The sequence below is a fragment of the Pongo abelii genome, chromosome 1, assembly GCF_028885655.2.
Source record: "Pongo abelii isolate AG06213 chromosome 1, NHGRI_mPonAbe1-v2.0_pri, whole genome shotgun sequence".
Lineage (NCBI taxonomy): Eukaryota > Metazoa > Chordata > Mammalia > Primates > Hominidae > Pongo > Pongo abelii.
In genome coordinates this window covers 187,483,385-187,508,053 of record NC_071985.2, presented here as the reverse complement: position 1 = coordinate 187,508,053, position 24,669 = coordinate 187,483,385, and the positions used below count along the sequence as shown (strand labels likewise).

At 43.2% G+C, this 24,669-nt stretch overlaps 1 protein-coding gene across 7 annotated transcripts in view; it reads left to right on the top strand.

The window, feature by feature from the left end:
- Positions 1-618: 618 nt before the first annotated feature.
- The window catches only part of MAST2 (microtubule associated serine/threonine kinase 2), a 231,966-nt gene continuing 207,915 nt past the window's right edge, over positions 619-24,669 (top strand). For all 7 annotated transcript variants that reach the window (XM_024256155.3, XM_002810886.6, XM_063719085.1 and 4 more), the window contains exon 1: positions 619-4,281. In XM_024256155.3, coding sequence (XP_024111923.1) covers positions 4,105-4,281 — 177 coding nt within the window. In that variant the 5' untranslated portion in view covers positions 619-4,104. The remainder of the gene's footprint in view (positions 4,282-24,669) is intronic.

Below are 24,669 nucleotides of genomic sequence, written 5' to 3'. Positions count from 1 at the left end.
TCCCTCAGCTAATTATAATATCCTACTAATTTGCACAGGATTTGCTAGTGGAGTGGATATGAAGCATGTGAGAAAGAGAGAACTCAAGGATCACTCTGAGGTTTTGGCCTAAGCAACTGAAAAAAAAATTGACTTGTCACTTACTGAGCTGGTGAAGACAAGTATAAAAGTGGATGTGGGGCCGGGCGTGGTGGCTCATGCCTGTAATCCCAGCACTTTAGGAGGCTGAGGTGGGCAGATCACCTGAAGTCAGGAGTTCAAGACCAGCCTGGCCAATGTGAAGAAACCCTGTCTCTACTAAAAATACAAAAATTAGGCAGGTGCAGTGGCATGTGCCAGTAATCTTAGCTACTCAGAGGCTGAAGCAGGAGAATCACTTGAACCTGGGAGGTGGAGGTTGTGGTAAGTGGAGATTGAGCCATTGCACTTCTAGCCTGGGTGACAGAGTAAGACTCCATCACAAAAAAAAAAAAAAAAAAAAAGAAAAAAAAAAGTGGATGTGGGCCACATTGTGTCACATTGCCATTTCTGGCTGATGGGAGGCTAAGAAAGTATCTGGCTGTATTAGTTTTGTATTAACATGTAATACAAATATATAATTACCACAAGCTTAGAAGCTTAACATAACATGCATTTATTATCTCACAGTTTCTGTCTAGATTTATGTTCTTTGCTTCAGGGTTCGGTTCTTTGCTTCAGGGTCTCATCAGGCTTCCACCAAGTTGTGTGGGCTGTGTTCCCATCTGGGTGCTCAACTGGAGAAGGGCCTGTTTCCAAGCTCAGTCTCACTGTTAGGAGAACTCATTTCCTCCTGCTTGTAGGATTGGAACTACAGAGTTTTTTCTTTTGTTTTGTTTTTCTTTTGTTTCTTTTCTTTTGCTGTTGGGCCAGAGGCTGTCCTAGAGGTTGCCTGGAGTTTCCTGCCACATGGACCTCTCCATAGGCAGTTCAGAGAATGACAGCTTGCTTTGTCAAGGCCATTAGGAGTGCAAGAGTGAGTCTTCTAGCAAGATAGAGTCTTATATAATGTAACATAATCAAGGAAATGATATCGTGTTACTTTTTTTGTATTCTATTGGTTGGAAACAAGTCACAGTCCTCATCTCCATTCATGGGAAGGGATTACATAAAGGTGTAAAATACCGGGAAGCAGGTAGAGCAGGAGGACTAGCTTAGAGTCTATCTGCCCAATAACTCTCACAGTCCCAATATGGAAGGTGAGAAGGTAGAATGGGTTCTGGTCCTTAAGTTACCAAGGCTGAGTCAGTGGGTTCTCCTGCCAGAGACTGTTGATCTGTAATGATGATGCAACTATGAAGAGAGGGTTAGAATTACTTTGCAGGGGTGCACAGTAGCAGCGCAGCTCATTGCCTGGTGGTTGTGACAGCAGTGTCCTGAGATTGTCCCTGAGGTGCAGTCTGTGGGGGCTCCTTGTTTCCTGCCAGTTACATAAGCCTTTTTCTCCTATCTCTGTTCAGCTCTGTGATGCATTCTGTGTAGCCTTCTAAGAAATTACCCCTTAGGCTTAAGATAGTCAGAGTTGTTTCTGTTATTTGTAACTAAGGATGTGACAGACCCTGTACATGTAGCTGGAATAATTATAAATAGTTGTCACAGCATGGATTAATGAGAGAAGGAGAGGGAGGTAGAGGCCAGATTTGGATGGCCTTGCCAGCCATAGTAAGTTTATACTTCATCTTGAGATTCATTTAACTGTTTTTTGTTTTTTTTTTTGAGATGGAATCTCACTCTGTCGCCCAGGCTGGAGTTCAGTGGCGTGATCTTGGCTCACTGCAAGCTTCACCTCCCGGGTTCACTTCATTCTCCCGCCTCAGCCTCCCGAGTAGCTGGGACTACAGGCGCCTGCCATCACGCCCAGCTAATTTTTTGTATTTTTAGCAGAGACAGGGTTTCACCGTGTTAGCCAGGATGGTCTTGATCTCCTGACCTCATTATCTACCTGCCTTGGCCTCCCAAAGTGCTGGGATTACAGGAGTGAGCCGCCATGCCCGGCCTCATTTAACTGTTTTTTTTTTTTTTTTTTGAGACGGCGTCTTGCTCTGTCACCCGGGCTGGAGTGCAGTGGCAAGATCTTGGCTCACTGCAAGCTCTGCCTCCCAGGTTCATGCAGTTCTCAGCCTCCCAAGTAGCTGGGACTACAGGCGCCCACCACCACGCCTGGCTAATTTTTTTGTATTTTTAGTAGAGACGGGGTTTCACTGTGTTAGCCAGGATGGTCTTGATCTCCTAACTTCATGATCTGCCTGCCTTGGCCTCCCAAAGTGCTGGGATTATAGGCGTGAGCCACTGCACCTGGTCCATTTAATTGTTTTAAGCAAGCAAGTAACATATAGGAAGAGTCTTGTGAGGGCTTTTTGAAGGATGAGTTTGAAGACAATGAGACTGGCATAAGTGAACCAGTTAGAAGGTTTTCCCAGTCAAGTAGGTGAGGGAAGATGAGACTTGAGGTGGTGCCAATGGGACTGAAAGAGGAGGCAGATTGGAGAAATAGTGAGGTTATAGAGGCAATAAGACTTGTTCATTTATTGGATGTGAGGAAAGGACAAGGAAGGAGTCCAGATGATTTCCAGGTTTCTGGTTGAGGCAACTGGATGGGTGGTAAGGAACTGGGACAGGGAATAGAGGAGCAGGCTGGTGACAGGCTGTAGAGCACATTGGTTATGTGCGTCCTCCCGTCCTCCCAGAAGGAATCCATCACTTTTTCCACTTTTATAGGTGTTTCCACACTGTCTTTCTGTCCGGATCTGACAGACCTGGGTTTGAATCCTGGCTTTGGACTTATAAACTGTGTGATGTTGAGCATATTACGTAATTTGAGCCTATTTCCTCAACTGTAAAATGGAAATACAACTTACTTCTTGTTTGTGTATGTCTGAATTGAATGCACAGTGTGTGGTATCCAGTGGGCACTCCATAGTGTTGGGTATTTTTATTACTCAGAAAGAGGTCAGGGAAGAGGCCCAGGACAAATGGGTGAAGGCTTTAAGCAAGGCTTCTAGGTCAAAAGAGGAAAAACACAACATGTGGCAGACCAGCTGAAGCCAGAGGGAGGCCAGAGCTGAGCTACCACCACATGTTGCTGAGCAGATGAGTCACTGCAGGCAGCAGGTCAGGCTACCCAGGCCACAGCAGACTGGGCTGGGCTTTACACGATGACTTCATTGTATGCCGTTTTTGTCCTCTCCTCCTCCCAGAAGGAATCCATCACTTTTTCCACTTTTATACGCGTTTCCACACTGTCTTACTGTCCGGAAAGAGCAAACACGGTGGAAAGGGACAGAAGAGCCAGAATTCCGTCTAGTTTGATCACTGATTTGCTGGGTGACCTGGTGCATTTCACTTCGCCTCAGTCTCTTTATCTGTAATATGAGAATGCGCAGATTTGCCTCCTGAGTGTGATATGAGAATTAGGTGAGGGTTGGCAGGCACTAAATAAAAAGGCATGCATTAGCCTTCTATTCATTAGTTGTGTTATTCTGTCTCCTTCCTGCTCCCGGCCCCTCTCTCCCTAGTTCCTTGAGGACACCGATCGACTCGAACTCATTTTTGGGTCCCTAGCACTGAGCTTGGCCCGGCAGTTTCATGAACGGATGAATGAAAGATTCAATGGGAGTCCGCAGCCGCTGCCGGCGCGCCGAGAGTCCCGCCCCCTTCTGGTCCTCCGACTGCGCGCCAGGGCCACGGGCGGGTCCTTTGCGACCGTTCGCTGGCGCGTGCGCGGGAGGCGGCGCGCGGCCGGAGGTGGCGGGCGGGCTCCCGGTGCGCGCGCGTGAGGGGCGGGGCCGGCCGAAAGCTGGCTGTAGGCAGGCGACTGAGCCGGTGGCGGGTGGCCTTCCCAGCGTGTGCCGGGTGGGAGAAGGCGAGGCGGCAGCGATGCTGTCTCTTCCGTGAGGAGCGCAGAGGAGGTCGCAGCGCCGGAGGCCCCAGAAGGCTCGAAGGCGCCGCGGGCTGGGGTCGGTGGCTTAGGGCGCCCGCCCGGCTATGGTGGCCGCGGGCGGTGGTTGGCGCGGCTGCGCTGCGGCCCGGGGCAGTGCGGAGCCGGGACAGTCGCGGCGCTGACGCCGGCGGGCCCCAGCTGCAGATATGAAGCGGAGCCGCTGCCGCGACCGACCGCAGCCGCCGCCCCCCGACCGCCGGGAGGATGGAGTTCAGCGGGCGGCGGAGCTGCCCCAGTCTTTGCCGTCGCGCCGGCGAGCGCCGCCCGGGAGGCAGCGGCTGGAGGAGCGGACGGGCCCCGCGGGGCCCGAGGGCAAGGAGCAGGTAGGGCGGGTTGGAATCCGGGAGGGGGAACCTGAATGGAAGCCGTGGGGGAGGGGATCTTCGGCGGGAGGACCCGGACTGGAGCTTTGGAGGGGTGGGGTCTGAGTAGTTCGCGGGGAGGAGTGGGAGGTCTGGGGAGGCCGAGAAATGGGGAGTGGAGAAATGGAAGTGGTGGCCTGGGGTTGTATTGGAAATGGGGGAGTAGAAGAATGAAAAATTGGTGCAAGAGATAGGGGTTCTGGATGGGGCGAAAGGACGCTGGAGTGTGGGCTGAGTGTGTGAGCTGCAACGAGTAGGTTTACTAAAGAGGCGTTGAGGAGTTATCCATAGGAGTAAATAGAGTAAGATGTAAGTCAATTTGATATAGTGTTATCCTGTTTCCCAGAGGTTGTCCTTAAAATTGTAAAAACGGATGACACTCCCAAGCATTCTCTGATTTGGCCATTATTATACTTTTGTACCAGTGTGTTCACAATCATTGTTAAGGTTCTCTTTACCAATCATCTATTTCACAAGAAAGCACTTGTGAAACACCTGCATGTGAGCAGTGTTAAGCCCAATTTTGTGAATAGAATTCGTAGATATATGGTTTGCCTTCTAGTTTTCCACTGAAAACGCATTACTGGGAAAACACAGCAGCATACAAATATTCATGGAGTTTCTGAATGAACAGGATGTGTTTATGTAATTTATTAGTCAAGAATAGGTGTATTTATGAGTAGGGGATAAAGGTCAGTTTTATCAGGCAGGAGAAGCTGCCACTAGTAGCGGTAGTAAGTTTAGTGAAAGGAGAATAAGTGATCCTTGGTCTTGTTGGACTTACAGAAAAGTGTTCTGTAGTAATGAACTCTAGTGACAGCTTTCCTTTTGTTCAGCTCTATTCGGGTGCTGATAGAGCTGATAGTGATTTCATCCTTGAATGTTTTAAGACTTCTTATAGGTCTCTTACCTCTTTTCTCTCAGATAAATTAGCATTTTCCTTAGACACTTTTTTTTTTTTGAGACGAAGTCTCGCTCTGTCGGCCAGGCCAGAGTGCAGTGGCATTATTTCGGCTCACTGCAACCTCCACCTCCTGGGTTCAGCGATTCTCCTGCCTCAGCCTCCCGACTAGCTGGGATTACAGGTGCTTACCACCATGTCCAGCTAATTTTTTTGTATTTTTAGTAGAGACAGGGTTTCACCATGTTGGCCAGGCTGGTCTCGAACTCCAACCTCAGGTAATCAGGATTACAGGCATGAGCCACTGTGTCCGGCTCTTTAGACAGTTTAAAAATTATATACCATGCTAGGTAGCCCTTGGACTTTTCTCCCCTTTTGTTCTTCCACCTCTTATTCCCCACTGAGCCCTGAGGAGACTGCACCATTGACCATCTCTGCCCCTGCTTCCAGCTGCTGAGCATTGTCCTCTTGCTGCAATTTACTCTGCCATGTACCTAATACTTACCTTTTACATTCTCTGCAGTATCATCTAGTCAAAACTTGTACAATGAACTTCAAGTCCAGATCCTTTCCTGTCTCAGTTTACCTGTCTAGTTGACCTTACTGCATATTTCATGGAAGAGTTCAAGATTACTTGATTTTTCCCTCCTGTTTATTTTATGATTTTTGTGTTTACTCATCCTTAGCTTCAGTCTCAGAGAAAGAAGTACTCATCCTCCTCTCTGAGTCTAATTTCTCTACTTATGTCCTTGATTTCATCCTCTTTTGTTTGCCTTAGACCCTTACTACTCTCTTTGTTTTATATCACAAATAAAAACAAAACAACATAATTTCCCTGAATTGTGTAACCTACCCAAACTACTTTGTTATCTCTTCTTTGCTTCCCCAACAGCCTTCTTGAAAAATGAGTTTGTATTCAGTGTCTTAGCTTCCTCACCTTGTATACATTTCTAATATGGTTTGGCTTCTTCACTTATACTTTCCCAAAACTGATGTCTTTAAGGTCACCAAAACCTTTTTTTGTGTGGGATTACTTTTTTATTGAGGTTTGACAAATCAAAGGTTCATTCAGTCCATGAAATATTACAGAATGAGTACCTGTATGATCACAACTCACATCAGGATGGAGAACATTCCCAGTACCCTAGAATGCTCCCTGTGCTTTCTCCTAGCACTACCCTTTTACAGATGTAACTTCCCTCAGCACCTCTGTCACTATAGATTTGTTTTGAACTAATACTTCATATAAATGGAATCATAGTCTGTACTGTTTTGTGACCAGATTCTTTCATTCGGATCATGTCTTGAGACTCATCCATGTTGTTGCTTATAGAAACAGTTCTTTTTCATTGCTGTGTAATTTTCCATTGTATGAATGTATTGTGATGGTTACTAACACTTATTTTTCTTTTTGAGACAGGATCTCACTCTGTCACCCAGGCTGGAGTGTAGTGGTGCAGTCATAGCTCACGGCAGCCTTGAACTCCCAGGCTCAAGTGATCCTCCTGCCTCAGCCTCCCAAGTAGCTGGGACCATAGGCACATACCACCATGCCCGGCTAATTTTTTTATTTCTTTTTCTTTTTCTTTTTGAGACAGAGTCTTCCTCTGTCGCCCAGGCTGGAGTGCAGCGGCACATTCTTGGCTCACTGCAACCTCTGCCTCCCGGATTCAAGCCATTCTCCTGCCTCAGCCTCCCGAGTAGCTGGGATTACAGGCATGCACCACCATGCCTGGCTAATTCTCTATTTTTAGTGGAGATGGGGTTTCACCATGTTGGCCAGGCTAGTCATGAGCTCCTAACCTCAGATGATCTGCCCGCCTTGGCCTCCCAAAGTGCTGGGATTACAGGCGTGAACTACCATGGCCTAATTTTTTATTTTTTGTAGAGGTGGTATCTTACCATGTTGGTCAGGCTAGCCTCGAACTACTGGGCTCAAGTGATTCTCCCACCTTGACCTCCCAAAGTGCTGGGATTACAGGCATGAGTGCCCAGCTTGTTTTTCAAATTAAAATATAATTCATGGCTACTTGTGAAAAGTTTTCATTGTGAAATAGTTACAGAGAGAAATATGTAAAAGTCCTGGGAACCTTTAAATTACTAAATCTGATAGTCTTTTCCTCATCTTGTCCGACCTGTATGAACTATTTGTTACTGTTGACTGTGTGTTCCTTGTTGACATTTTTTTCTCTTTTTTCATATAATATCCATTCTGTTACTGCTTCTCTGACTGCTCTCTTGTGTGTCTTTGTCTTGTGTTTTCTCTTCCTGTTCCTGAAATGTTCCTTGAGGACATGTCCTCTGTCCTTAGCTTGATCCTTTATTGTACTCTATTTAGCAGGCTCACTCTGTTTGTAGATGTTGAGGATGTAGAACAAGGGTCTGCAGTCCTCTTTATTTATGGCATTGTGTCCCAGAACATCCTTGTAAAGTGAGCTGAGTCTCTTTAGGTGTGACCTCTTTCTTTAGCTCTACATTTCCATTTTTGTGCTTAACATTTCCACCATAGACTCATCATTTGTGTTCTTAACATTTGTGATTTTTTTTTTTTTTGAGACAGGGTCTCACTTTGTCACCCAGGCTGGAGTGCAGTGGTAGGACCTCAGCTCACTCCAACCTTTGCCTCCCAGGCTCAAGTGATTCTCCAGCTTCAGCCTCCCCAGTAGCTGGGATTACAGGCGTCCGCCACCACGCCTGGCTAATTTTTGTATTTTTAGTAGAGACGGGGTTTCACCATGTTGGCCGGGCTGATCTCAAACTCCTGACCTCAGGTGATCCACCTGCCTCGGCCTCCCAAAGTCCTGGGATTACAGGTGTGAGCCACTGTGCCCGGCCTAACATTTGTGATTTTTATAATTTGATAGTGACCTTGAAAGTTCATAATTTGTAATAATTTATGATTTTAAAAAGGCCAAAATTTTCATTGTGTGTGTTGAGACTGGTTGAATTCTATTTATTTGGGTAGTAAGAGCCCAGCTGATCAGCAAGCATCTACATCTCACCGGTAACTTTTTTTTTCCATTTCTCATGACATGGAACAGTGCTTGTTACAGTTTTTATTATACTGGTATTTAGGAATACGTTCTAATCAGGATGTAGGACTTGGATCTCCAGAAGGTCAGTGGTTTACTGTATCATGAAAATAGAATAATTTCTGTGTTGAAATATGCTTCTCTCTGTGTCTTTCCTTTTTGTCATCCAACATGAAATTACATCTGTGGCTTTTTTTGTTTGTTTTTTTTTGAGATGGAGTCTTGCTCTGTCACCCAGGCTGGAGTGCAGTGGCGCGATCTCGGCTTATTGTAACCTCTGCCTCTCAGGTTCAAGCGTTTCTCCTGTTTCAGCCTCCTGAGTAGCGCATGCCTGGCTAATTTTTTGTATTTAGTAGAGATGCGGTTTCACTGTGTTGCCCAGGCTGGTCTCGAACTCCTGAGCTTAGGCAATCCACCCGCCTTGACCTCCCAAAGTATTAGGATTACAGGCGTGAGCCACTGCGCCTGGCCTACATCTGTGGTCTTTTACTTCTTCTCCTTTGACTCCCTTAGCCAGTCTGGCATTAGGTTCTCTCGATTCTACCTTCATGAAATCTTTCAAACCATTATTCCCGTTGTCACTACCTTAATTTCATATTTATAAACTTTAGTCTTGGTTGTTGCAGTATCTTAACTGTAATTACTCAGTCTTCAGTCTTTTAACCTCTAATATATTTCATGTTCTATTAACAAAAGATTGGAACTCATTGCCTCCCTGGCTAATGGTAAGTGCTTTATAAATACTCATTAAATGTTCATTTCATTTCTCTATATTCATATACCTTCATAAGCTTCTTATTACCCATAGAATTAAGCCTGAGGACTTGGCATTCAAGGTCTACTTGATACTTAGCACTTTTTGTTAGAAGAGTCAAAGTTAGATGCCACTTCTCTTGGTTCCTTGGGACCCTCTGCTTTTCTCGATCATGGCATACAATACTAAAATTATCTTGTTTCTCTCATTAGTAAGTTCTTTGAGACTCAGACTGTTCCATTTAATTCTGTATACCTAGGGCTTAGTATAGTACTTGAAACATAGTTATTTGTGTATTTATTAGAAACATAGATATTTGCTCAATGTCCTAATTGATTGTAAGTCATTTCAAATGAATTCCTCTGAGGCTGTCTTAATCATCATGGTATCTTCAGCCTCTAGTATTTTAACTGGTATGTAATAGACATTCAGTAAGTATTTGTTTATTGTTAGGCACTTTGATCTACTTTAATTAGTCATCAGTTTCAGAAGCTCTTTATTCTCTGCCACTACATATTAAAATTCTACTCAGTTTTCCAGGCCTAACTCAAATGCCACAGAAACTTCTGTGAGGCCAGGTGTGGTGGCTCATACTTGTAATCCCAGCACTTTGGGAGGTTGAGCAGGCCGGTTGCTTGAGCTCAGGAGTTGAGACCAGACTGAGCAACATGGTGAAACCCCATCTCTACAAAAAATACAAAAATTAGTTGGGGTTGGTGGTGCGTGCCTGTGGGTCCAGCTACTTGGAAGGCTGAGGTGGGACCCCAGGAAGTTGAGGCTGCAGTGAGCCAAGGTTGTACCACTGCACTCCAGTCTGGGTGACAGAGTGAGACCATGTCTCAAAAAGAAAGCAAAAAACAAACAAACAAAAAAAACAAAAACAAAACCACACACACAAAAAAACTGTTCTGCAAAGTTGTTTTTCCACATGGGATCCTTGGAGGATCCTTAATTGGGCTTCAGGAAATCTGTGAATGTCCTGAAATTCCAGTTCTCAAAATTCTGTGGTTTAAAAGTGAAAGCTTAGGTTCCAAGAGATCAAATGCAAAAATGATTGGAAAGCACATAATAAGTAGGTGCTTAATAAGTAGTCTTATCTCATTTTGTTTCTGTAACACATTGTTTGATCCATTCCTGGTCATATAAAGTAGATGCTGAATAAATATTTGCTGAATGAAAGGATGAATCAGTGTTTTAGCACTTTCATCTTTCTGTGTTTTTTTGTATTTCATTTTTGCTTCTAAGTTGCATGTTATTGAAGGTAAGAACTATGTCATCATTTTGTCTAACAATGCAGAGCCAAAGGCTTTGCTCACAATAGGTGCTCAGTAATTATTTATTGAATGAATGAATGGAGAATGATTCAAATATTTTAAATTTTAGTAATTTGAGTAATAATGGTTATATGGTAGGAGTAGACAAAGGAAATAGAATATTTTTGGGGATGGCAGAAGATGAGTTCAACTTTAGTTCCTAAAATACCCTCAGTGTGACAGGAATTTTAAAAAATTATTTTAATGGAAATCAGAACCTCTTTCTTCTGCATTACAGGGTTAGTACATTGGGAAAAGCATAGAGCAGAAAGCACATAGAAGGGAAGCTGCATAATATATATAGGAACTATAATCGGTTTGTTATTGCCAGACCCAGAGCTTTATGTTGAAGGCATAAATGCTAAGTTAGACATTAAAGAAGCCTTGATTGTTGAGGGTCTTTAGTGTGATATAAAAGGATAATTGGCTGGGTGTGGTGGCTCACGCTTGTAATCCCAGCACTTTGGGAGACCAAGGTGGGTGGATCACCTAAGGTTAGGAGTTCGAGACCAGCCTGGCCAACATGATGAAACCCCGTCTCTACTAAAAATACAAAAATTAGCCAGGCGTCTTGGTGGGCGCCTGTAATCCCAGCTACTTGGGAGGCTGAGGCAGGAGAATCGCTTGAACCCGGGAGGTGGAGGTTGCGGTAAGCCAAGATCGCACCACTGTACTCCATCCTGGGCGACAGAGCGAGATTCCGTCTCAAAAAAAAAAAAGGTAATAAGTAGGGAAGCAGTATATTCTTTTTTTTTTTGAGGCAGAGTCTTGCTTTGTGGCCCAGGCTGGAGTGCAGTAGCACGATCTCGGCTCACCGCAACTTCCGCCTCCCACGTTCAAGCTATTCTCCTGCCTCAGCCTCCCAAGTAGCTGGGATTACAGGCATTGGCCACCATGCCTGGCTAATTTTGTATTTTAGTAGAGACGGAGTTTTTCCATGTTGGTCAGGCTGGTCTCAAACTCCCGACCTCAAGTGATCCACCTGGCTCGGCCTCTCAAAGTGTTGGGATTACAGGCGTGGGCCACCGTGCCTAGCCGAGAGCAGTATATATATATATTTTTTTGGAGATGAAGTCTCGCTCTTGTCTCCCAGGCTGGAGTGCGATGGCGCGATCTCGGCTCACTGCAGCCTCCGCCTGTGGGGTTCAAGCAATTCTCCTGCCTCAGCCTCTCGAGTCGCTGGGATGCCACCATGCCCAGCTAATTTTTGTATTTTTGTATTTTTTTTTTTTTTTTTTGAGACGGAGTCTCGCTCTGTCGCCCAGACTCGAGTGCAGTGGCGCGATCTCGGCTCACTGCAAGCTCCGCCTCCCAGGTTCGTCATTCTCCTGCCTCAGCCTCCGGAGTAGCTGGGATTACAGGCGCCCACCACCATGCCCGGCTAATTTTTTTGTATTTTCAGTAGAGACGGGGTTTCACCATGTTAGCCAGGATGGTCTCCATCTCCTGACCTCGTGATCTGTCCGCCTCGGCCTCCCAAAGTGCTGGGATTACAGGCGTGAGCCACCGCACCCGGCTTTTTTTTTTTTTTTTTTTTTTTGACACAGAGTCTCACTTTGTCACCCAGGCTGGAGTGCAGTGGCCTGATCTTGGCTCACTGCAAGCTCCGCCTCCCGGGTTCCCGCCATTCTCCTGCCTCAGCCTCCCGAATAGCTGGGACTACAGGCGCCCGCCACCACGCCCAGCTAATTTTTTTGTGTTTTTAGTAGAGACAGGGTTTCACTGTGTTAGCCAGGATGGTCTTGATCTCCTGACCTCGTGATCCGCCCGTCTTGGCCTCCCAAAGTGCTAGGATTACAGGCGTGAGCCACTGTGCCCGGCCTAATTTTTCTATTTTTAGTAAAGACGGGGTTTCACCATGTTGGCCAGGCTGGTCTGGACCTCCTGACCTCAGGTGATCTGCCCGCCTCGGCCTCCCAAAATGCTGGGATTACAGGTGTGAGCCACCGTGCGCGGCACAGGAGCAGTATATTTTTATTTGTGTTTTAGTTGGATTACTCTGGCAACTGTGTGGAGGATAGGATGCAGGACATGCTGTTTGAAACATGAGCATTTGAGAAGTCTTCCGAGTTTTCAGTGCAAAAGTGTATTTGACCTCCTTTCCCTTTTCTCCAGGGTATGGGTAAGGGCTAGCTCCTAAAAAGCTGTTAACTTTGAAATATTTAGTTTCATCAAAAGTACTGGGAGCAGAGAGCCTATGGTGGCTTGAAGCAGGTTGGCAAATGTTCCCTGATGAGGGTAAGACACATGTGCTTACAGAGTTTTCCCGTAATTGTTCTGGATGTCTCTTGGCCTAAAGATCAATCTGTAAGCTTTTTTTTTTTTTTTTTTTTTAAGACGGAGTCTGGCACTGTTGCCCGGGCTGGAGTGTGCAGTGGTGCCATCTTGGCTCACTGCAACCTCCACCTCCCAGGTTCAAGTGATTCTCCTGCCTCAGCCTCCCGAGTAGCTGGGATTACAGGCATGTGCCACCACGCCTGGCTAATTTTGTATTTTTAGTAGAGACTAGGTTTCTCCATGTTGGTCAGGCTGTCTCAAACTCCCGACCTCAGGTGATCCGCCCACTTTGGCCTCCCAAAGTGCTGGGGTTACAAGCATAGGCCACTGTGCCTGGCCCTACTCCTATTTTTAATAGTCTGTGTAACATTTTCATTTGGATATCTCAGAGACCTCTCAAACTTAACATGTCCAAAAATGAAGTCTTGATTTTCACTTTCTAGTCTGCTTCTTCCCCAGTCTTCCTCATGTCAATAGATGGTACTACTCATTTACCAGAACAAAACTGGAGGTTGTGTTTGATTTTTTTCTTAACCTTACCTGTATTCCACATTCAGCCCCTCAGGTCTGTCTGCTGCTACAGTTGTCCCTCAGTATCTCTGGGGGATTGAGTACATGACCCCCTACAGATACCAAACTCTGGTATGCTCAAGTTCTATTTATAAAATGGCATAGTATTTGCATGTAACCTATGTATATCCTCCCATGTACTTTAAATCATCTCCAGATTATTTATAATACATAATACAATGTAAATGCTATGTAAATAACTGTTATACTCTATTGCTTAGGTAATAGTGACAAGAAAAAATATCTATACGTGTTCAGTATAGATGCAACTATTCATTTTCTTTTTCTCTGAATACAGTCATGTTCCACATAATTATGTTTTAGTCAGTGATGGATGACATACAAGATGGGGGTCCCATAAGATTATTACTATTATTATCATTTTTTTTTTGAGATCGAGTCTTGCTCTGTTGCTCAGGCTGGAGTGCAGTGGTGCGATCTCAGCTCACTGGAACCTCCGCCTCCTGGGTTCAAGCGATTCTCCTGCCTCAGCCTCCCAAGTAGCTAGGATTATAGGCAGCCGCCACCACGCCTGACCAATTTTTTTTTTTTTTTTGAGATGAAGTTTCGCTCTTGTCCCCCAGGCTGGAGTGCAGTGGCACGATCTTGGCTCACTGCAGCCTCTGCCTTCTGGATTCAAACAATTCTTCTGCCTCAGCCTCCCGAGTAGCTGGGATTACAGGCTTCTGCCACCACACCTGGCTAATTTTTATATTTTTAGTAGAGACAGGGTTTCACCATGTTGGCCAGGCTGGTCTCGAACTTCTGACGTCAGGTGATCCGCCCACCTCGGCCTCCCAAAGTGCTGGGATTATAGGCATGAACCACTGCGCCTGGCCAGATTATTATTTTTTTATTAAACTTTTTTTTTTAGATAGAGATGAAGTCTTGCTATGTTGCCCAGGCTGGTCTTGAACTCTTGGCCTCAAGCAGTCCTTCTGCCTTGGCCTTCCAAAGTGTTGGGATTATAAGTATGAACTATTATGCCTGGCTTCCCATAAGATTATAACAGAGTTGAAAAATTTCTATTGCCTAGTGACATCTAGCTATTACAGCATTATAGTGCAACACATTACATGTTCATGGTAATGCCTGTGTAAAACCTACTGCACTGCCATGGTATAAAGGTACAGCACATAGAGTTAGTGCATGCACAGCACATAATACCAAATGATGATAATATACAACTATGTTACTTGCTTATGTATTTACTATACTATACTTTCTATTGTTATTTTAGAGTGTACCCCTACTTATTAAAAAAAAAGGTTAACTGTAAAACAGCCTCAGACAAGTCCTTCAGTGTAATTCCAGGGAAGACATTGCTACCATAGGAGATGACAGCTCCATGTCACCTCCATTATTGCTCCATTATTGCCCCTGAATACCTTCCCATGGGACAAGATGTGGAGGTGGAAGACAGTGATATTGATGATCTCGACCCTGTGTAGGCCTAGGCTAGTGCATATGTTTGTATCTTACCTTCTAACAAAACAGTTTAAAAAGTAAAAAAAAAAAAATTAATAGAAAAAAGATTATAGAATAAGGATAATGAAAGAAAATATTTTGTATAATGTGTTTGTATTTTAAGCTAAGTGTTATTACAGAAGAGACAAAAAGTTAAAGAAGGCTGGGCATGGTGGCTCGTGTCTGTAATCTCAGCACTTTGGGAAGCTGAGGTGGGAGGATCACTTGAGCCCGGGAGTTGGAGACCAGCCTAGGCAAGACAGGAAGACTGTCTCTACAAAAAATAAAAAAATTAGCTGGGTGTGGCACTTTGGGAGGCTGAGGAGTGTGGATCACAAGGTCAGGAGATGGAGACCATCCTGGCTAACATGGTGAAACCCCATCTCTACTAAAAATACACAAAATTAGCCGGGTGTTGTAGTGGACGCCTGTAGTCCCAGCTACTTGGGAGGCTGAGGCAGGAGAATGGCATGAACCTGGGAGGCGGAGCTTGCAGTGAGCTGAGATTGCACCACTGCACTCCAGCCTGGGCGACAGAGCGAGACTCCATCTCAAAAAAAAAAAAAAAAAAAAAATTAGCTGGGTGTGGTGGCTCATACCTGTAGCCAGCTATGTTGGGGGGCTAAGGCAGGAGGATGGCTTGAGTGCAGTAGTTAGAGGCTGCAGTGAGCTATGATTGTGCCACCATACTCCAGCGTTGGCAATAGAATGACACCCTTTTTTTAAAAAAATTAAAAAGTTAATAAAGTAAAAAATTACAGTAAGGTAAAGTTAATTTATTATTAAAAATATTTTATTTTTGAGATGGAGTCTCTTTTTGTCCCTCAGGCTGGATGGAGTGCAGTGGCGTGATTTTGGCTCACTGCAACCTTCGCCTTCCGAGTTCAAGTAATTCTCCCGCCTTAGTCTCCTGAGTAGCTGGGATTATAGGTGCCTGCCACCATGCCTGGCTAATTTTTGTATTTTTATTAGAGACAGCGTTTCGCCATGTTAGTCAGGGTGGTCTTGAACTCCTGACCTCAGGTGATCCACCCGCCTCAGCCTCCCAAAGTGCTGGGATTACAGGCGTGAGCCACCGCGCCCGGCCTAAAGAGAGAAAAATATTTTAAAATAAACTTACAGGCTGGGCACGGTGGCTCATGCCTATGATCCCAACACTTTGGGAGGTCGAGGCGGGTGTATCACCTGAGGTCAGGAGTTTGAGACCAGCCTGGCAAACATGGCAAAACCCCGTCACTACTAAAAACACAAAAATTAGCCCAGCGTGGTGGCACACGCCTATAGTTCCAGCTACTTGGGAGGCTGAGGCAGGAGAATTGCTTGAACCCGGGAGTTGGAGGTTGTAGTGAGCCAAGATCACGCCATTGTACTCCAGCCTGGGTGACAAGAGCGAAACTCTATCTCAAAAATAAAAAGAAAAAGCTATCTTGACCTTTGATTTGTTGGTGTTATTAAACTATTCTTTTATTTTATTCAGCTTGAAAGGAGGCTCTAATTTGTGCATTTTCCCCTTCAGGGAAACTTTTATGGATTTCTTTATTAAGTAACTGGCTTAGAAGATAGAATAGTCTCCCTAGGTTTTAGAATGTAATTAAGAAAAATTCAGCCCAGGGGAACCATGTGTTAAAATTCTGTGATACCATCTTAGTTGTACCAGCTTTAGTGTAGTTTCCTTAAGGGTGAACCTGAGTAGTAGATGCATATATCCTTTAACCATTAATTTGTTGGAGATTAATAAGCTACATCGTTTCTTTGCCATTATTTCAGCAAAGCAGAAGTAATATAGTTTTGTCAGATCTTCTTTTTTTTTTTTTTTGAAACAGAGTCTCATGCTGTCTCCCAGTCTGGAGTGCAATGATGTGATCTCGGTTCACTGCAACCTCTGTCTCCCAGGTTCAAGCGATTTTCCTGTCTCAGCCTCCTGAGTAGCTAGGACTACAGGCACAAGCCACCACACCCAGCTAATTTTTATATTTTTAGTAGAGATGGGGTTTCACCCTGTTGGGCAGGCTGGTCTTGAACTCCTGACCTCAGGTGATCTGCCCGCATCAGCCTCCCTAAGTGCTGGGATTACAGGCATGAGCCGCTGTGCCTGGTCAAACTTTCTATCTGTTAGGCTTTCAGGAATGTTTTGAAAAGCAGAGGATTTAGAAATAGTTGTTAATAGTTTTTTTTTTAAGTCCTTAAGTTATTTCATAGGGGTATAACCAAGGTGATTTTTGTTTAAATGACCCAGGAACATTTAAGTTCTACCTTTAACCAGTAAGAGAAAGTGATACTTTGTGACTAGCTTAGTCTTTGGTCTTTTATATTAAAGAACATTACTTCCTGTAACTGATTCAGAAGGACCCCTTGATTGAGGCGCTTCCATTTTCTACACATGGCTTCCAAGGTCACCTGAGGAAAGTGGAGGATGGGCCAATCCTAGAAATGGATTAATCCCTTCCACTCATATTCCATTGCCAGAACTCAGTTTCAGGGCCATGCCTAACTACTGGAGGGCTGGGAAATGTCATGTGGCCTGTGCTCAGGAGGAAGGTGAATCATGCTTGATCAACATCTAACTAGTTCCTGCCACAGGACTCAAACCCCAATGTAGTCCTTAGCTTAGAACCATACAGAAATCCATTTATTTTGGTTATAGACAGCCTGGAACCATAGCCTCCTTTTTTTCCTTCTAGACCCACAGTTTTGAGTTATATAACAATTTTGAATGCAAGTAAAGGCCTTTTTCCCAAGCGCAGATAGGAGATCTAGAAAAGCTTTTCTGCGGCCTGTGGCAGAGGTAGTCTCTGGCAACCCCAAGAAAGGCAGCTTGGTATGAGGTAGAGAGAGAGAGAGAGAGAGAGAGCGACTGATTCCATTTGGGAGAAAGGGAAGAAAACAAGAATCTCTGCCTGGTAATCTTGAGAATTATTGCGGATCTATCCAGGACCACCAAAATTCACCTCTGTGAATCTGTGAGAACCGTAGTGTTACTGGGCTTGGGGAACCTCCTAAGCAGATAAGGCTGTAGTGACCAGAAACTTAGATTGGAACACCCAAGTCCCTTCAAATACCTGGAAAGTCTTCCCAAGAATAACAGATGCAAACAAGCCCAGATTGCAAAGACTACAATATATATTTAACTCTTCAGTGCCCAGACACTGACAAATATCCACAAGCATTAAGACCATCCAGGAAAACATGACATCACCAAACAAACTAAGTAAGGCACCAAGGACCAATCCTGGAGAGATAGAGGTACGTGACCCTTCAGACAGAGAATTCAAAATACCTGTTTTGAGGAAATTCAGAGAAATACAGGATAACACAGATAAGGAAATCAGAATCCTCTCAGGTAACTTCAGCAAAGAAATGGAAATAATTAAAAAGAACCAAGCTGAAATTTTGGAGTTGAAAAATGCAGTTGATATACTAAAGAATGCATCAGAGTCCTTTAATAGCAGAACTGATTAAGCAGAAGAAAGAATTTATTTATTTATTTATTTTTTGAGATGGAGTCTCGCTCTGTTGCCCAGGCTGTAGTGCAGTGGCATAATGGCTCCCTGCAACCTCTGCCTCTCAGGTTCAAGCGATTCTCCTGGCTCAGCCTCCCAAGTAGCTGGGATTACAGGTGTGTGCCACCACACCTGGCTAATTTTCTTGTTTTTTAATAGAGACGGGGTTTCACCGTGTCAGCCAGGATGGTCTCGATCTCCTGACCTCGTGATCCACCCGCCTCGGTTTCTCAAAGTGTTGTGATTACAGGTGTGAGCCACAGCACCTGGCCCCAGAAGAAAGAATTAGTGAGCTCGAAGACAGGCTATTTGAAAATACACAGCCAGAGGGGACAAAAGAAGAAAAAGATAAAAAGGAATAAAAAGCATGCCTACAAGATCTAGCCTCCAAAGGGCAAATCTAAGAGTTTTGGCCTTAAAGAGGAGGTAGAGAGATAGGGGTAGAAAGTTTATCGAAGTGAATAACAACAGAGAACTTCCCAAACTTAGAGAAAGATTTCTGTATTCAAGTATAAGGTTCTAGAATGCCAAGCAGATTTAGCCCAAAGAAGACTATCTGGAGGCATTTAATAATCAAACTTCTAAAGGTAAAAGATGAAGGATCCTAAAAGCAGTAAGAGAAAAAACAAAAATAACATACAACGGAGCTTCAATATGTCTGGGACCAGACTTTTCAGTGGAAACCGCTTACAGGCCAAGAGAGAGTGGCATGACATATTTAAAGTGCTGAAGGAAAAAACTTCTATCCTAGAATAGTATATCTGGTGAAAATATTCTTCAAACATGAAGGAGAAATAACGACTTTACAAGACAGAAGTCGAGTAATTTCATCAACACCAGACCTGTCCCACACAAATGCTAAAGGGAGTTCTTCAATCTGAAAGAAAAGGATGTTAATGAGCAATAAGAAATCATCTGAAGGTACAAAACTGACTGGTAATAGTAAGTACACAGAAAAACAGACTACTATATTAATAACAATAATTATGGTGTATAAATGACTCATATCATGAAAAGATGAATTGATCAATCATAATAACTACAACAACTTTTCCAGACATAGACAGTATGGTATTAGGTTGTTGCAAAAGTAATTGTGGTTTTGGACTGTGAATTTTAAATTATTTTAACTAGGCTCAAACACATCTTTATTAATCAAAATAGGAACCATTACAATCAACACATTTTTGCCAGTGAGAAATGTTTGCTCTTGTTGTGTAAAAATCCATGCTTTGGGATTTGACGAACTCTTGGAAAGAATGTTCTGCATCCTGCTGGTCATGGAAATGTTTTCTCTGCAAAACGTTGTCGAGATGCTTGAAGAAGTGGTAGTTGGTTGGTGAGAGGTTAGGTGAATATGGCGGGAGGGAAAACTTCGTAGCCCAATTCATTCACCTGTTGAAGGTTGGTTGTGTGATGTGCAGTTGGGTGTTGTTGTGGAGAATTGGGTCCTTTTTGTTGACCAATGCTGGCGTCAGGCATTGCAGTTTTTGGTGCGTCTCATTGAGATTGTTGAGCATACTTCTCAGATGTTATGCTTTCACTGGGGTTCAGAAAGTTGTAGTGGATCAGACTAACAGCAGACCACCAAACAGTGACCGTGACCTTTATTTGATACAAGTTTGGCTTTGGGAAGTGCTTTGGAGCTTCTTCTCAGTCCAGCCACTGAGCTGGTTGTCACAGGTTGTCGTATAAAGTCCACTTTTCCTTGCATGTCACAATGTGATCGAGAAATGGTTCACTGTTCTATAGAATAAGAGAAGACGACACTTCAAAATGATGATTTTTTTTATTTTTCACTCAGCTCATGAGGCACCCACTTAACGAGCTTTTTCACCTTTTCGATTTGCTTCAAATGCTGAATGACTGTAGGATGGTCGATGTTGAGTTCTTCGGCAACTTCTTGTGTAGTTCTAAGAGGATCATTTTCGATGATTGCTCACAATTGGTCGTTGTGAACTTCAGATGGTCGGCCACTACACTCCTCACCTTCAAGGCTCGCCTCCTTTGCAAAACTTTTTGAACCACCACTGCACTGTACAGTTGTTAGCAGTTCCTCTCCAAATGCATTGTTGATGTTGTGAGTTGTCTCCTTTGCCTTACGACCCATTTTGAACTTATTTAAAAATCGCTCAAATTTGCTTTTTATCTAACTTCATTTCCATAGTCTAAAACATAAACAGCAAGTAAATAAGTCTCTAGCCAAAAAACATAAAACAAAAAAATGCACATTAAAATGATGTATAATATAGTGGCATTTATTTAAGAATGTATTCCAAGACCGGGCACAGTGGCTCACGCCTGTAATCCCAGCACTTTGGGAGGCTGAGGTGGCTGGATCACCAGAGTTCAGGAGTTTGAGACCAGCCTGACCAACATGGCGAAACCTTGTCTCTACTAAAAATACAGAATTAGCCAGGCCCGGTGGCACACACCTGTAATCCCAGCTACTTGGGAGGCTGAGGCAGGAGAATCGCTTGAACCCAGGAGGCGGAGGTTGCAGTGACCCGAGATCGTGCCATTGCACTCCAGACTGGGCAACAAGAGCAAAAGTCTGTCTCAAAAAAAAAAAAGAGAGAATGTATTCCAATATCAGATGACAAATTCTAACCATGCAAACCACCGCAATTACGTTTGTACCAACCTAATAGTACTGGAAGTCTTAACTATGGTAATTAGACAAGAAAAAGAAATAAAGGGTATCCAAATTGGAAAAGAAGTCAAATTATCCTTGTTTGCAGATGATGTGATCTTATATTTGGCAAAAGCTTAAAGACTTCACCAAAAAACTATTAGAACTGATAAATTCCGTAAAGTTGCAGGATCCAAAGTCAACACACGGAGATCAGTAGTGTTTCTGTATGCCAACAGTGAACAATCAGAAAAAAATCAAGAAAGTAACCCCATTTACAATAGCTGCAAATAAAATACCTAGGGATTAACCAAAGAGATGAAAGATCTCTCTAATGAAAACTATTAAACACTGATGCAAGAAATTGAAGAGGACATTAAAAAAATGAAAAGATGTTTCATGTTCATGGATTGGAAAAATCACTATAAAATGTCCATAGTACCCAAAGCAATCTACAGATTCAATACAATTCATATTCAAAATGCCAATGACATTCTCCACAGAAATAGAAAAAACAATTCTAAAATTTATGTGGAACCACAGAGGACTCAGAATAGCCAAAGCTATCTTCAACATAAAGAAGAAAACTGGAGAAATCACATTACCTGACTTGAAAAGATACTAGAAAGCTATGGTAACCAAAACAGCATGGTACTGACATAAAAACAAACATAGACCAATGGAACAGAGTAGAGAACCCATTAATAAATCCATACATTTACAGTGAACTGGTTTTTGACAGAGGTGCCCAAGAACATACTTTGGTAAAAGGACAGTGTGTACAATAAATGGTTCTCGGAAAACTGGAAATCTATATGCAGATATCTACATGCAGAAGAGTGAAACTAGATCCCTATCTCTTCCCATATACAAAAATAAAAAATGTGTTAAAGATTTAAATCTTAAACTTCAAACTCTGAAACTACTAAAAGAAAACTTTGGGGAAACTTGCTAGTACATTGGTTTGGGCAAAAATTTCTTGAGCAATAAATACCCTACATGCAGAGGCAACCAAAGCAAAACTGGATCAAGGGGATCTTTTCTCACTTCCTTTTGTGTGTGTTTTTTAGAATTTTTTTTTTGGTTGCTATGGAGATTACATGTAACATACTAAATTTATAACAGTCTGGTTTGAAATGGTACCAGTTTAACTTCTGTAGTATACAAAAACCTTATTGCTGTATAGCTCCATTTCCTTGATATGTTGTTTTTGTGGCAGATTACATCTTTATTCATTGTGTGCTAAATATCATAGATTTATAATTTTTTTAATGCTTTTGTCTTTTAAGTCATATAGGGAAAAACGGTGGAGCTAAAAAACAAAAATAGAATAATACTGGCTGTGATATTTGTCCATATAGTTACCTTTGCTGGGGATCTTTATTTTTTATTTTTTGTATCTTCATTTTTTCAGATGGCTTTAAGTTTCTGTTTAGTGTCCTTTCATTTCAACTTGAAGATGCCTTTTAGGATTTGATGTAGAACATATGTAGTGGTGATGGACTCTGTCTGCTTTTTTTTCCTTAATCTGAAAATGCCTCGATTTCTCTTTCTCTCTCTTTTTTTTTTTTTTTTTTTTTTGAGTCAGAGTCTTGCTCTGTTTCCCAGGCTGGAGTGTAGTGGTGCAATCTTGGCTCACTGCAGTGTTGACCTCCTGGGCTCAAGCAATTTTCTTGCCTTATCCTCCTGAGTAGCTGGGACCACAGGCACATGTCACCATGCCCAGCTAACTTTTATGTGTTTTGCAGAGACAGGGTTTCGCCGTGTTGCCCAGGCTGATCTCAAACTCCTGGGCTCAAGCGACCTGCCTGCCTTGGCCTCCCAAAGTTGGGATTACAGGTGTGAGCCACTGCACCCGGCCTTTATTTTTTCCTCATTTTTGAAGGACAGTTATGCTCAAGATAGAATTCTGTATGTCATCCTACTCACTTCTGGACTCCACAGTTCTGATGAGATATGAGCTGTTCGTCTGATTGAGGATCTCCTGTATTTGACAAGTTGTTTTTCTCTTGCTGCTTTGAATATTCTTTCTTTGCCATTGGCTTTGACAGTTTGGTTATCATGTGTCTCCATATGAACCTTTTTGAATTTAACCTGCTTAGAAGTCGCAGAGCTTCTTGGATGTGTAGATTTGTATCTGTCATCACATTTGGGAAGTTTTGATATGTTATTTCTTCTTTTTTTTTTTTTTTGAGACAGAGTCTCGTTCTGTTACCCAGGCTGAAGTGCAGTGGCAGGATCTTGGCTCGCTGCAACCTCCGCTCTTGGGTTCAAGTGATAACTGTGCTTCAGCCTCCTGAGTAGCTGGAACTACAGGCATGCATCACCACGCCAGCTGATTTTTGTATTTTTATTAGAGACGGGGTTTCACCGTGTTGGCCAGGCTGGTCTCAAACTCCTAACCTCATGATCTGCCCCCCTTGGCCTCTCAAAGTGCTGGGATTACAGGCGTGAGCCATGGCGCCCGGCCTCTTCACATGTTCTTACTGCCCCCTTCTCTTCTAGAATTCCCATATTCATATATTGTTTCACCTTCACTTTTTTTTTTTTTTTTTTTTTTTTTTTTTGTGACAGAGTGTTGCTCTGTCTCCCAGCCTGGAGTGCAATGGTGTGATTTCTGCTCACTGCAACCTCTGCCTCCCAGGTTCACGCGATTCTTGTGCCTCAGCTTCCCAAGTAGCTGGGATTACAGGCACGTGCCATCACGGCCAGCTAATTTTTGTATTTTTAGTAGAGATGGGGTTTTGCCATGTTGGCCAGGCTGGTCTTGAACTCCTGACCTCAAATGATCCGCCCACCTCAGCCTCCCAAAGTTCTGGGATTACAGGCATGAGCCACCGTGCCTGGCTATTTTCAGTGTTTTAATCTTGATGCTGCTTAGTGGGTATGTTCAATTTGTGAAAATTCATTAAGTTCTATGCTTAGGTATGTGTACTTTTCTAAAATGAGTAATGTACTTCAGTAAAAGTTAAAAATCCTAGCTTAAAAGTTCAAATTTCATATTTAATTTATATTTCCTTTCCTTTGCCAGGTTTTGACTGGAAGAGACTTGCAATAAGAAGGGGTGTGATCCTCTCTTTCTTTTCTCCTCCTCTGTTTTCTGGTTTCTTTCCTTTGGTGTCTTGTGGGAGGGAATAGGGAAATTGAAAAGTATATGTGTTTCTCTTAATTGGTACTGATCAAATTCTTTCTTGATTGTTCTTTCTCTGGCTAAGATGGATTATTCATCCATACAGTGTAGCAGGCATCCAAATGCTGGTTCTCCCGTGCAGCTGGTTGTAAGTTTTTTTGGGATAGGATCTTTCCCTCTCCACATTGCCTTCATAGAGGATATCCACTTTAGCTTGATGTCTTCCAAGGCCTCCTCAGTTCTCTCTACCTAGAGCTTCTTGCTGTGCTTGTCACCTTTGTGAGTGACCAACCCTCTTTAATGGGTTACCAGCATTAGTCCAAACTCTGCTTCCCTCCCTGGTTTCTCCTTGATCCATAGGTACTGTTTCATCCTTGACATGCCAAATAGTGAAAATACAAGCTGTTCCTTTGCTACCTTCTGTTTTTGCATTAAGTTCTATTTCCTGTTCCCCCTGTCTCACTGCTGAGTCCTGCTACAGTTAGGTGCCTGGACACATCAATTGTTTGATTCAGTGCCTCAATATCCTCCTTTATCCTTTTATTCACTTACCACCATGTTTTGAAATTGTCATTTTCTTCTTTTCAGGTGTTTTTCTTCACCAACTTCACTCTTCTTTTTATGTTTGGGCATTTGTAAATCATGTTTTGGATAGTCACCACCAACCAATATTAGTACTTTCCCATTTTTTTGAACTCACTAATCACAACATATAACTGTATAGAATTTGTTTTTTTTTTCTTTTTTTTTAAATCTTAGAGAACTGGAAATTT